We start from the raw sequence: 12,829 nt of genomic DNA, 5'->3' as shown, positions 1-12,829 counted from the left end.
AACTCTCAAGTGCCCTAACTGAGCCTTCACGTCTCATTTTAACATAAGTCTCCTTCTTCCTCTTCACAGAGATTCAACTTCCTTAGTAAACCACGGTTCCCTCACACGTCTGCTTCCTCCCTGCCTAGTAAGAAGTTTAACAACACCAGGTTAAAGTCCAACAGGTTTATTTGGTAGCAAAAGCCACACAAGCTTTCGGAGCTCTTAGCCCCTTCTTCAGGTGAGTGGGAATTCTGTTCACAAACAGAGCTTATAAAGACACAGACTCAATTTACATGAATAATGGTTGGAATGCGAATACTTACAACTAATCAAGTCTTTAAGAAACGAAACAATGGGAGTACCGCCAGTCCTCCCTGCCTGACAGGTACATATTTATCAAGGACGCATAGTAGCTGTTCCTTGAACAAGTTCCACATTACAATTGTGCCCATCCCCTGCAGTTTCCTTCCCCAACCTATGCCGGCTAAATCTCGCCTAATCGCATCATAATTTCCTTTCCCCCAGCTATAACTCTTGCCTTTTGGTATATACCTTCATTCCTCAATTCTCAAGGATTTCCAAATTTTTGTTTTTTCTCTTTAATTGGAACATCCCCCACTCTCATGGCCAATATCATTACTTGGATAGTGCAGAGAGTCAAGGGAATGGAGTGAGTCTTAGCAACATTCCGTCTGTCATGTGATATTCTTCCTGTCTGCTGATGGCAGAACATTCTGGAAATTCCACATTCTTCCCGTGGTACCACACAGATTTAATTCAGTTCCTTTATTAACTTATGACATTTTTAGTTTAGCAAAGTCTTTACTGGCCTATTAAAATGGTTCATTAAAAGTTGCTCGGAGATGCAACTGGCAGAGTTTAAATATAGGACTCGGTCCCACACACGCCTTCAATAGCATTCAAGTGCATTGCCACTTCAATATCTAGCCAAGAGTAGGCACTCAGGTAAGGTAAAAGTGATACAGCCCGCCCATCCAACATAGGAGGAATAGCACGTCAAAAATATTGACTCAACAAATAAAATGACTTCTTGTCTATTTCAGCACATTTGTACCTAGTATTGAGGGATATCTCATAGCACGTGGCTTAGAGTAACACCAACATTGTGGGTTTGATTTCCATGAAGCATCAGATGACAATGAGCTGGAGACCTGCCTTTGAACAGAGCACATATGAATTGATATTACAGGAGAAACCCTTATATGCTCTCAGCCATAATTCTCACCTCCAAGTCAGCAGACCATGCATTCAATCCCCAGTTGCAACAATTCCACTCTGAGAAGGAGACAGGAAAGCAAAACAATTTTACCCCTTTTCTTTTTAAAAATGCTTTTGCTACTTGGACCACTTGGTCTTGATTTCTCTCTCTACTCACCCCCCACTTCATACATCTAAAAAAAAACTTCATGCACATCAGGAGGCAATGCCTTGCTAACTGTGTGTGTCGAATGATATATAGCTAGCATTCTAACTGTAAAAGGTTCTCTAGACATTAATGATTTATGTGGATGGGCTCTGTAATAATTTACAATACATATACAAATGTCACCATCATATTGCTCTAGGTTAGCAATACCCCGAGCTGAATCAATGAAGTGTACACACCAAATAAACCAGAGAGCAACTGTGATTAAAAAGTTGCTCCTCCCCTTTGTATCTCAACTAATTTCAAAATGAACTGCTGTTACTAAGAGCTTAACCACCAAATCATTATTGCCTAGCCTGATAATGCAAAACATTAACAGATGCCATAGTTCTGTTGCAAACCAGGAGCACAAATATCTCTAAAGATGGATTTGCCAACCACATATTCTTTTGGTGGCAACTGGCTTCATAACTGACACTTACTCAACCAGGCAAGCAGCTTTGCCCTCTAGTCGTTGGTTTTTGTCTGCTCCTTGGGCAGACAATCATACACGTTGTTGATTCCAAAACCATGAATAGCCTCAAGTCATGCAGTTTGTTGTACTGTATCAGAATCTGCTTTTATAACATCTAACCTCAGCCACATGTTGGCAAATAGATATTTAAGTTAAAGAATGATAATTAACAAATCAACTATTTAGGTTTTGATGCTATAAGTCCAGGAAGTTGCAAATATTAGATAGAGGCAAAAAAAAGTGAAACAAAAACACACACACACACCATTCAATGCTCAAGTGTTACTATATTCACCCCGAATTCTAAAAAGCCAATTTACATGAAACCCATTTTTTTGGACTCCCCAGGTTGAAATATTGGATGCATTTCTTCTGTTCGTCACAATTGTTAGTGCTGAAACTGAGATCAGTATATATTGAAACACAACCCAACAGGCCAAAGGGTTGTGGCACATCGGAGAACCACTTTCTGGTTTTGTGGCTCCAAACATGTCTGCAAGTACACAAGAGTAGAACACAAAAAATTGCACATCCATCATTAAGCTGCAACCAGACATGTGCCTTAGTTAGAAATGTTAACATTTAACTGTTAGATTAACCTGTGCCAACAAGGCTGCTCACTGAACCAAAGGTTGGATGCTTCACTAACTAGTGCCGGCAATGAACACAGACTTGAGGGGCGGGACTTTGCCGAGACACACACCCCAAGGTCAGAAATTTCCCCGGAGGTCAACAGGCCATGGCATAGTCCACTCCACCCGCTACGATTCCCGTGGTGGGTGGGACGGGATGCGTTTTCTGGGAGCTACCTCTGTTGCTGTTAAAACTATTGTCACACAACATTTAAAAACATTATTCTACCAGTTATTTCTTTTAGTGATAAATGATGGTCCTCTTATAATGAAGGTTACTATTGGGATATGAGGAATCATTACAATGCCTTGAAATGAAATGTTATGGCCTACTCACATTTTAACATACAATAGGCTTGCATTCCAAACTGAAGTTAATACAAAAATGAAAAGAAGCAACTCGGTTTACTTATTACATCTAAAGTTGTATTTTCTATCAAAATATAATTCTGGCAATTTAACGTGCTCATTTTTAAAGAAAATTTGTTCTTGGGATCTGAGCAACACTGGCTAGGCCAGCACTTATTACCCACCCCTAAATTGCTCTCAAGGTGGTGATGGTGAGCTGCCTTCTCAAACTGCTGCAGTCCATGTGATGTAGATACACCCACAGTGCTGTCAGGGAGGGACTTCTGCCTCGGTTGATGCCATGGTCCATCTGGTCTTATTAAACTTTGTTGGGATGGTTTGATATAACTGAGTAGCTTGTTAAGCCATTCCGGGGGCAGTTTAAGAGTCATATGTAGGTCAGACCAGTTTTCGTCCCCTGATGAACAACAGTGAATCAGATAGCTTTTTAAACAACAGCCAGTAGTCCCATGTTTACTGTTAATGAGTCCAGCATTTTATTTCAGATTCGTTAATTGAATTTGAATTCCCCCAGCTGCCATGGGTGTTGAACTTACACCTCCAGAGTCTGATTACTAATCCAATGCAAAAAATGATTATTTATGCTACCACCCCCTAAAGTACAAGTTATGTATATATGAAAATAATTGCATATGTGCGGGCAAAAGAGGCAATTTTTCTACAAAGCTTATACTTTGAAAGACAAACTATAAAATGGATGATGCACAGTATTTAAATTAGCAATCAGCAGAACAGAAGCAGATGCACTCAGTTTTTCAGTAGCTCAATACTACACAGCATTCTTCATTACACCCCCTGACGTGATCAGAGCTTAAACAGAATATATATTTTTTATAATGTGCTATAAAGTTCAGGAGTTACTTTAGTCTCCTCAATAATGGCATTGGCAGATATCAGCAAATAAAATCATGAATGAAGCCATTGTTCAGTGTAATTGAATAATTACTGAAGGTTTACTAAGTGACTATCCACAGCCTGATAAGTAGAAGAGGGCACCCTTCAAAGGCCCACCTCCTCCGTTCCACCCAGGGAGATTACAAATAAAAGGAAAGCATTGTCTTATGTTATTTATCAGCATAGTTATTACAACCCTTAGAACAGTTTAGGTACACAGTCATATGGACCCAAAAAAAAAATCAACTTGGAAAAGCAGCTGGAAGCAGCAAAGTAAATGTTTAAATCAGTGTGTGAGTTTTTAATAGAAATTTGAATCTCATTGTATTTTTGGCATAACACAACCAACTTCTTTTCTTTGCACTCTGCACCCAATGTAACTCAAGAAACACAAGCAACAAAAAGGCCTCCAAGCAAATCTGACGCCTACACTTCACAACTGATCTTTCCACATAGCTGGATAAGTGGGATGGGATTTCTAAACTGGCTGAAGATGTCAGCTGCACAAACTCGAGACAAATATTGCCATAACATCAGTAACATTTGACAACATAATGGAGAAAGTCTAGCAAGGCAACACAGCCTCTCAAACTCTAATCTTTCAAAACTAGAGTTGCACTTTGCCCCACTGGGTTAAACACTGGAATCTAACATTTTTAAAATTACAAATACATAACGAGCTGGAATGCAAAACCTTCATGCAGCAGCAATGGGAGCGGTGAGCCCAACCAAGTTCTAATTAGTGGAAGCCAGGCTGGATAAACAAACAAAATCCTGGAGATTTTGTACCAACTTCAATCAACAGATTTCAGATCTTTTTATGACAATGGAAAGAGTGTGGCAGCAGAATGTATTTTGCGAAGCTCAGTTAAATAAATTTCCTACTTGCTTAACTAAATGAGTCGCCACCAAGAGATTTGAAGTCGAGTGCTATACACTCCCCATTTTACATCTTAAGTACCTCTAAACAAGTCTGCCACTTTATCTACTTAGTATAGGTGTAGAAACAGTAAGCAGACACCCAATTAATGTGCTAAAATGGAACCAACCCTCGGTACAGGCTGAGGGAATTAGTTACTTTACTCTAAATGTTATGGCTTTACTGCTATTGGACCCAAAATGTTGTAGCTTTACTGTTATTGGACCCAAATAAAGGATTTAGGGGCAACTGCAGAAGTTCAGGAATTATTTTTGAGGGGGGTGCTTTCCCACCCCCATCCACCAACCAAAAAGCTACTTCGTTGATCTGAAAACCATCATTCCAAATAATATTTTAAGAAAATATACATTTCTTGTTACATCCCTGCAGTCGACTTTCACTCACATTGAGGCAGGGTCTTAAAATTCATATTGTGTTAAGCTTTCATTTCCTATTATCAATCTAGTTTCAGATTTTGGTCTCAAAAATAATATATTGGAGGTATCTAGACACCAAGCATTTAAATCTTGGTTAGAAGACGATGGCTGCCTGTAGCACCTTGACCTCATATTACATGACATCTTGCAAGGTGTTTACAGTCAAGAATGCTTCACAGCAATATTATCAAACACAACATGCCACTGAGCCTCACCAGGTGATACTAGGGGAGATGACCAAAAAGCTTGGTCAAAGAGGGAAATTTTAAAGATCTCAAACGAAGGAGCGATTGTGAGGCAGAAGAATTTAGGGAGGGAATTCCAGAGCTCAGGGACCAGCCAGGTTGAAGGCTTAGTCACCAACAGTACCACTTTAAAAATTGAGGACGTGCAAGGAATCACAAATGGAGAAGAACAGAATTCGAGGAGGGCTGCAGGCTGCACGAAAGACAGAGATAAAGATGGGCAAGGCCACGGAAGAACTTCAAAAAACAATTTAGAGGCATTGCTTAATCAGAAGCTGAGATAGGTCAACAAGCACAGGTGTGATTAGTGAACAGGACTTGGCAAAAGGTAGGACATGTAAAAGGTAGAATCATTTCTATGATTCTATGACATGAACATCATTTTTGGTGACCTCCGGTTTACAGAGGGTAGAATGTGGGAGCCCCAATCAGGAATGACACAGAGGTTAGCACTGCTGCCTCAGTACCAAGAACCCGGGTTCGATTCCGGCCTTGGGTGACTGTGTGGAATTTGCATGTTCTCACCATGTCGGCAAGGGTTTTCTCCAGATGCTCCAGTTTCCTCTCACAATCCAAAGATGCGCAGGTTAGGTGGATTAGACACGGCATTGTGCAGGGATACAGGGATAGGGCAGAGCCTGAGTGGGATGCTCTGAGTCGGTGCAGATTCGATGGGCCGGATGGCACCTTTCTGCACCATGGTTATTCTCAGTGCACTCCATAGAATACCTAAGTCTAGAGATCATAAAGGCAAAGAAGAGTGCTCCAGCAGATGAGCAAAGGCAGGATGCAGTAGGACGATGTTAGAGTTGGAAACAGACAGCACAGATGTGTGGCCAAGACTTCATCTTGGGATCAAATATTACACCAAGTTTTCAAACAGTCTGGTTCAACTTCAGCAAGTTGCCCAAGAGGGAGATGGAGTTAGCTAGTGGAATTTGTGATGAGGAGTGAAGACAATGGCTTTTTGCATCCATTACTTAATTGCAGGAAATTTCCGTGAATAGTGAATGTTGGACAAGTTGCCTAACGATTTTGGGACAACGGACAGGTCGGGGGGGGGGGGGGGAAATAGGAGCAGAAATAGACCATTCGGCCCTTTGAGCCTCCTTCGCCTTTCGTTACGATTGTGGCTGATCCTCCAACTCAGTACTCCTGCTTTCCCCCCTATATGCTTTGATCCCCTTCACCCCAAGAGCTACATCTAACTCCTTCTTAAACATAATATTTTGGGCTCAACTCTTTGTTGTGGTAGAGAATTCCACAGGCTTCCTGTGCTCTAGGTGAAGAAATTTCTTCTCATCTCAGTCCTAAATGGTTTTCCCCGTATTGTCAGACTGTGACTCCCCAGCCATCAGGAACATCCTTCCTGCATCTACCCTGTCTAATCCTTTTAGAATTTTATAGGTATCTACGAGATACTTGGGAGTATTGCGTACAGTTCTGGTCGCCGCATTATAGGAAGGATGTGGAAGCATTGGAAAGGGTGCAGAGGAGATTTACCAGGATGTTGCCTGGTATGGCGGGAAGGTCTTATGAGGAAAAGCCGAGGGACTTGAGGCCGTTTTCGTTGGAGAGAAGAAGGTTAAGAGGTGACTTAATAGAGGCATACAAGATGATCAGAGGATTAGATAGGGTGGACAGTGAGAGCCTTTTTCCTCAGATGGTGATGGCTAGCACGAGGGGACATAGCTTTAAATTGAGGGGTGATAGATATAGGACAGATGTCAGAGGTATGTTCTTTACTCAGAGTAGTAAGGGCGTGGAATGCCCTGCCTGCAGCAGTAGTGGACTCGCCAACATTAAGGGCATTTAAATGGTCATTGGATAAACATATGGATGATATTGGAATAGTGTAGGTTAGACGGGCTTTATATTGTTGCGCCAACCTGTGAAACCATCGAGGGCCGAAGGGTCTGTACTGCACTGTAATGTTTTATGTTCTATGAGATCCCCCATCATTCTTCTGAACTTCAGTGAATATAATCCTAACTGACCCCACCGTCCCAGGAATCAGTCCACTGCACTTCCTCTATAGCAAGACATCCTTCCTCAGATAAGGAGACCAAAACTGCACATAATACTCTAGGTGTGGCATCACCAAGGCCCTTTATAATTGCAGCAAGACATCCTTGCTCCTATAATTAAATCTTCTTGCTATGAAGGTCAACATACCATTTGCCTTCTTCCACCGTATGCTGCACCTGGATGCTTACTTTCAGTGACTGGTGTACCCAGGTCTCATCGCAGTCCCCTCTCCCAATTTATAGCCATCCAGATAATAATCTGCCTTCCTGTTTTTGTTACCAAAGTGGATAACCTCACATTTATCCACGTTATACTACATCTGTCTCCATTTGCCCAAATCATATTGAAGCATCTCTGCATTCTCCTCACAGCTCACCCTCTCATCCAGCTTTGCTTAATCTGTAAACTGAAGCTATACTTTTGGATGATGTTGTCAAGGAGACATGTGGATGAGAATTAGGAAAATGCCAAGATTATATGGGAAGAGAAGCCTTATTGCAGGAGATTCTCGGGTGTACTCAACCAGGTCAAAGGCTGCAGACAGTAAAGAGGGACAAGGAGGAGTGGCTTAGCTGGGTCAGTCAGAGAAGTCATTTGCAACTCTGGCCAGAACCATTTTGGCATAGCAGCAGGGATAGACATCTGATTACAGGACTGAAACATGGGGTTCGAGAAAGACAGGCATATAATTGGGAGGAGATAACGCATTAAAAATCTTTACGGGGTAGGTTGGAAATGGGAGCACCAGTTTGCAAGGTTGAAGGGGGTTAAGGATTGTTTTTTTTTTTAAGAAGTTGATCTGAAGGAGAGAGAACTATCAATCAGCTCATGTGGAAACCAGGAAGAGAAGTTGGATGGTCAGCAGTTTGGCTGAAGTGGGTTGAGGGACCAAGAGGTGAATCTCATGGGCAAGATGAGCTTGGAGTGGATACACGGGGAAATGGGAGAGAAACTTGATAAAGGTACAGGTTCAGTGGTAGGACGAGATGGGTATCGCGCGCAAAAAAAAAGTCAACCACATTGCTGTGGATCTCGAGTCACATGTCAGCCAGACCAGGTAAGGATGCAGATTCCCTTCCCTAAAAAAGGACATTAGTTAACTAGATGGGTTTTTACAACAATAATAGTTTCACAGTCGCCATTACTGAAATGAGCTTTATTCCCACAAGCTGCTATAGTGGGATTTTAACCCGTGTCCCCAGAGCATGAGCCTGTCTGGATTGCTAGACAAGAGACATGACCACTGAGGCAGCATCTCCCCGATTAAAACTGGTGAAGTGGATCAATTTGTTCACAGAGCTAAATGGTCTGTTTAAGTGTCACCTGAAAAAGTATTCAATGACAGCCATCCATTCCAGCAAAGGACAGTCAAGGACAACTTACTCCTAAACTACTCATCAGATGTCACCAACACTTTTCATGGGATTTTTATTCATGTTTTGGATTCAGGAGTAATCAATCCCACTTGTGTCCCTTCTTTCGCTATGTCCCAGAGTGCAATTACTTTCCGCACATCCAAGTATATTTTTAATGCCCTTGGACTGAAAAGGACCCTTGACATTTTCAATTTTATCATTTGGCCTCAAAATCTTCCCCGACTGTGGAAGGACAGCACAATAAAGACTAACAGATTTTATCCCCCACAAAATAAAAACCTGAGAAAAATTGTTTGGAGGAGGAAAGAGAACAAAGAAAAATGGAACAATTTATCAAGACATATTCTCTGTAGGTTTTGGGGGAACTCTCAGCCTTTTGAAAGTATTTAATGGCAGAGAAAGTGAACCCAGAATAGCATGCATTAGGACGTTCAGTGAAAACAGTAAATTTAGTACAGATCTTTGGTGAAACTGTATAGTAAACATATGGGACAATTGGATAGATGGCACAGTGGTAAGCACTGCTGCCTCACAGCATCAGGGACCCAGGTTCAATTCCCAGCTTGGGTCACTGTCTGTGCAGAGTCCGCACTTTCTTTCTTTCCTCCCTCCCTCCTCCCCTCCCCCCCCCACCCCCGAGTCTGCATGGGTTTCCTCCTGGTGCTCCAGTTTCCTCCCACAGTCCAAAAGACGTGCTGATTAGGTGCACTGGCTATGCTAAATTCTAAAGGAGCATTGCTCCGAAAGCTTATGGTATTTGCTACCAAATAAACCTGTTGGACTTTAACCTGGTGTTGTGAGACGTCTTACTATGCTAAATTCTCCAGACTGGCGTCGGGAGTGTGACGACTCAGGAATTTTCACATGAACTTCATTGCAGTGTTAACGCAAGCCTATTGTGACACTAAAATAAAATAATAATGGATCTGAGCAAGTTGAAATGCTGGAGTGATAAACTATTTTTGATGTCCTTATAAGGTAATTTGTTCTGGTGTGATATGCATTGAGATGTTAAAAGGCACTTGAGAATCACACTTCCTTTGAAGAAAATATGGATGGCTCAGCATGACTTGCACAACAAACAGCATTAGAGAACATCCAATTAATCACAGCGCTCTCATTAGCAAAATATAGGAGCAATGGGACTGCTGGAACAGCCACTGTGGACCAGCCTCAGATCTGTGGCAAGGGGTCTCGCTTGCAGGGAGCCATGAACTAGTTGGGAGACTGTTGTGACTCACAAATGGAATTCATCTGAAATGATAAGAGATGGAACAAAAGGGGGAAGGGGGAGTGGCAGATTCTGATCTGAAGTACTTACCCATTCATTGTCCCATTGTGCTTGCAAGCAAAATGCTTTCGATCAATACAGCAGTCGCAAAATCTGGTTATATATTACAGCCATTAATTCTAGTTTGCCTTTTTACGCTTAGATCCATTTTAACTCAAATACAGTGGCTGATGATAGGGAGACTAAATTTTCAAGATCAGAGAGACTACACTTTATAAAGATCAAGGATGGCTGCATCAAATTCTCATTTAGTTGAGGATGATTTTTTTAAAAAGTGAGATCACCAAACTTCAACAAAACATTGACATTTAATAGCTCCAAACTGAAGTAGTGGCAGAATCTCCTCCTGATTAACACACAACAGCAAAAAAAAATGTAACCTCCCCCCCCCACCCCTCCTCCCAGGAAAAGAGCACTTAAAAATAATCTCCTCATTCAAAAATCACAGACTCTTTCAGATTCTCTCAACTCTTTCCTCTGGTTTTAGCTGAAGGGGGAGGGGGGGGGGGGGGGGTGGAGAGAAATGGACAAAAGTCACGTCGACGAATTCTGTCTCCATTCCCCGAGGAATTTGCTGCAGAAAAAAAAACACACAATCAAAGAGCCCTAGCGCCCTCAGACAATGGAGCTGGAAATGGAAGAAACCCTGAGAAGCGCCTTCTTTATCCCCCCCACCACCCCCCAGCTCAGCAATTCACTAGCGCTCCTCTTGTAACCTGATAAAACACGGGAGCCCTTGCCTTTATAATACACGCCACACAAAAAAAAAGCACACACAAAAAAAAACCCCGAGAAACACGACGAACCTTTTCGTTAAATAAAAAAATCACTTGGAGCGACCGTTATCTTTCGGTGGCTGAAATTTTTTTTAAAAACTATTTTTCCCACCTCACATTAAAAAGTTCGAGGAGAGCCCGTTAACCACGGCTGGAATCCACCCCGCCCCCCAACACGGTTGCAACTCTTCTTCTTTCCTTGTGTTTTATTATTATTTTACCTTGTTTCGCACTTCGGCGGTGAGCCCGTACGCGGGACCTCTGTTGAAGTGAGCCATTGTGTTGTGTGTGTGTGTGAGGGGGATGTGCAGCGAGCAGCAGCCCGGACGACGGCACCTTGCTGTAGCCCCGATGGAACGCCTGTGTCTCGCTCACCGGCGCGCGGCTCCTGCTCCAACGTTCCAAAACCGCCCCCCGCCCGCCCGCCCGATGGAACGCTCAGAGTGTGGCGCGCGGCTCCTGCTCCAACGGTCAAACCCGCTGCTGCTGTTGTTGTTGTTGCTTCTCCTTCTTCTCTCCCCCTCCTCCACCGCCACCTCACTCTGCTTCTCTATCTCCTCTCCCGGCTCCTTCTGTGGACAACTGCTTTCTCAGCCACCACAATGCGAACCCACCCCTCCTCCCTTACCCGGCTTTAAGACCCCTACAATTGGAGCAGCCGTCCAACCAATCGGCTCGCCAGCCTGTGTCTCGCCCTTGAAGAGCAGCACCCCCCCCCCCCCCGGGCTTACAAAGGGAGATCCTTGAGGAGGAAAAAGCTAAAAGGGGACTTACTCTGTTTCCAGTTTTGCACGTTCTCCTCGATTTCCTCCCACAGTCCAAAGATGTGCAGGTTAGGTGAATTGGCAATGGTAAGTTGTCCCTTAGCGTTCAAAACTGTAGGTTAGGTGAATTGACCATGGTAAATTGCCCCTTTGTGTCCAAAGATGTGCAGGTTAGATGAATTGACAATGGTAAATTGCCCCTTATTGTCCAAAGATGTGCAGGTTAGGTGAACTGACAATGGTTAATTTCCCCTTAGTGTCCAAAAGTGTGTAGGTTAGATGAATTGGCCATGGTAAATTGCCCCTTTGTGTCCAGGAAAATGCAGTTTAGGTCAGTTGGCTGTGCTAAGTTGCCCCTTAGTACCCAAAGATGTGCAGGTTAGGTGAATTGGTCATGGTAAATTGCCCCTTACTGTCCAAAGATGTGCACGTTTGGTGAACTGGCAATGGTTAATTGCTGCTGAGTGTCCAAAAGTGTGTAGGTTAGGTGAATTGGCCAGAGTAAATTGTCCCTTAGTGTTCACAGATGTGCAGATTAGGTGGGTGACACAGTGGTTAGCACTGCTGCCTCACTGCGCCAGGGACCTGGGTTCAATTCCGGCCTCAAGTCACTTTCTGTGTGGAGTCTGCATGTTCTCTCTGCAGAGTCTCTGTGTCTCCCTCTCCGTCTCTCCAGGTTTCTCCAGGTGCTCCGGTTTCCTCCCACAGTCCAAAGATGTGTGGGTTAGGTTGACTGGCCATGCTAAATTGACCCTCGTGTCAGGGGATTAGCAAGGTAAATATATGGGGTTACGGGAATGGGGCCTGAGTGGGATTGTGGTCAGTGCAGACTCGATGAGTCAAATGGCCTCCTTCTGCACTGTAGGGATTCTATGATTCTACATCTATGACTCTGCACTGAATTTCTTTCAGAGATTCAGTACAGAGTCGATTGCCTGAATGGCCTCCTGCACTGTAGGGATTCTATGGTTGTGCTGTGTATGTGTGTGAGACCAGGGTCTGAGCCCACCTCTAGGGACATCTAGGGACAGGCTACCATTACAACCCATGAAAGGAAGAAGAGGCAGAGCAGCAAGCCCCGAACCACAGATTGGGAGTGTGGGGACAGGAAAACCCCAAACTCTGGAGAGTTGTTGAGATTTTTTTTCTCTTGTTTCCCCCACAGAGTTCAGGATGCTCCCAAGAGAAAAATAAGTTTATTGTTTAGGAATTCTA

The 12,829-nt window shown here is 43.3% G+C and overlaps 1 protein-coding gene across 1 annotated transcript in view; it reads right to left on the bottom strand.

The window, feature by feature from the left end:
- The window catches only part of cnn3a (calponin 3, acidic a), a 72,315-nt gene extending 60,822 nt beyond the window's left edge, over nt 1-11,493 (bottom strand). Inside the window, exon 1 of the mRNA XM_078218823.1 lies at nt 11,072-11,493. Within this exon, the coding sequence (XP_078074949.1) occupies nt 11,072-11,128 (57 nt within the window). The 5' untranslated portion in view covers nt 11,129-11,493. The remainder of the gene's footprint in view (nt 1-11,071) is intronic.
- Nucleotides 11,494-12,829: the final 1,336 nt, after the last annotated feature.

The sequence above is a fragment of the Mustelus asterias genome, chromosome 8, assembly GCF_964213995.1.
Source record: "Mustelus asterias chromosome 8, sMusAst1.hap1.1, whole genome shotgun sequence".
Classification (NCBI taxonomy): Eukaryota; Metazoa; Chordata; class Chondrichthyes; order Carcharhiniformes; family Triakidae; genus Mustelus; species Mustelus asterias.
This window is presented reverse-complemented; position numbering and strand designations above follow the sequence as displayed.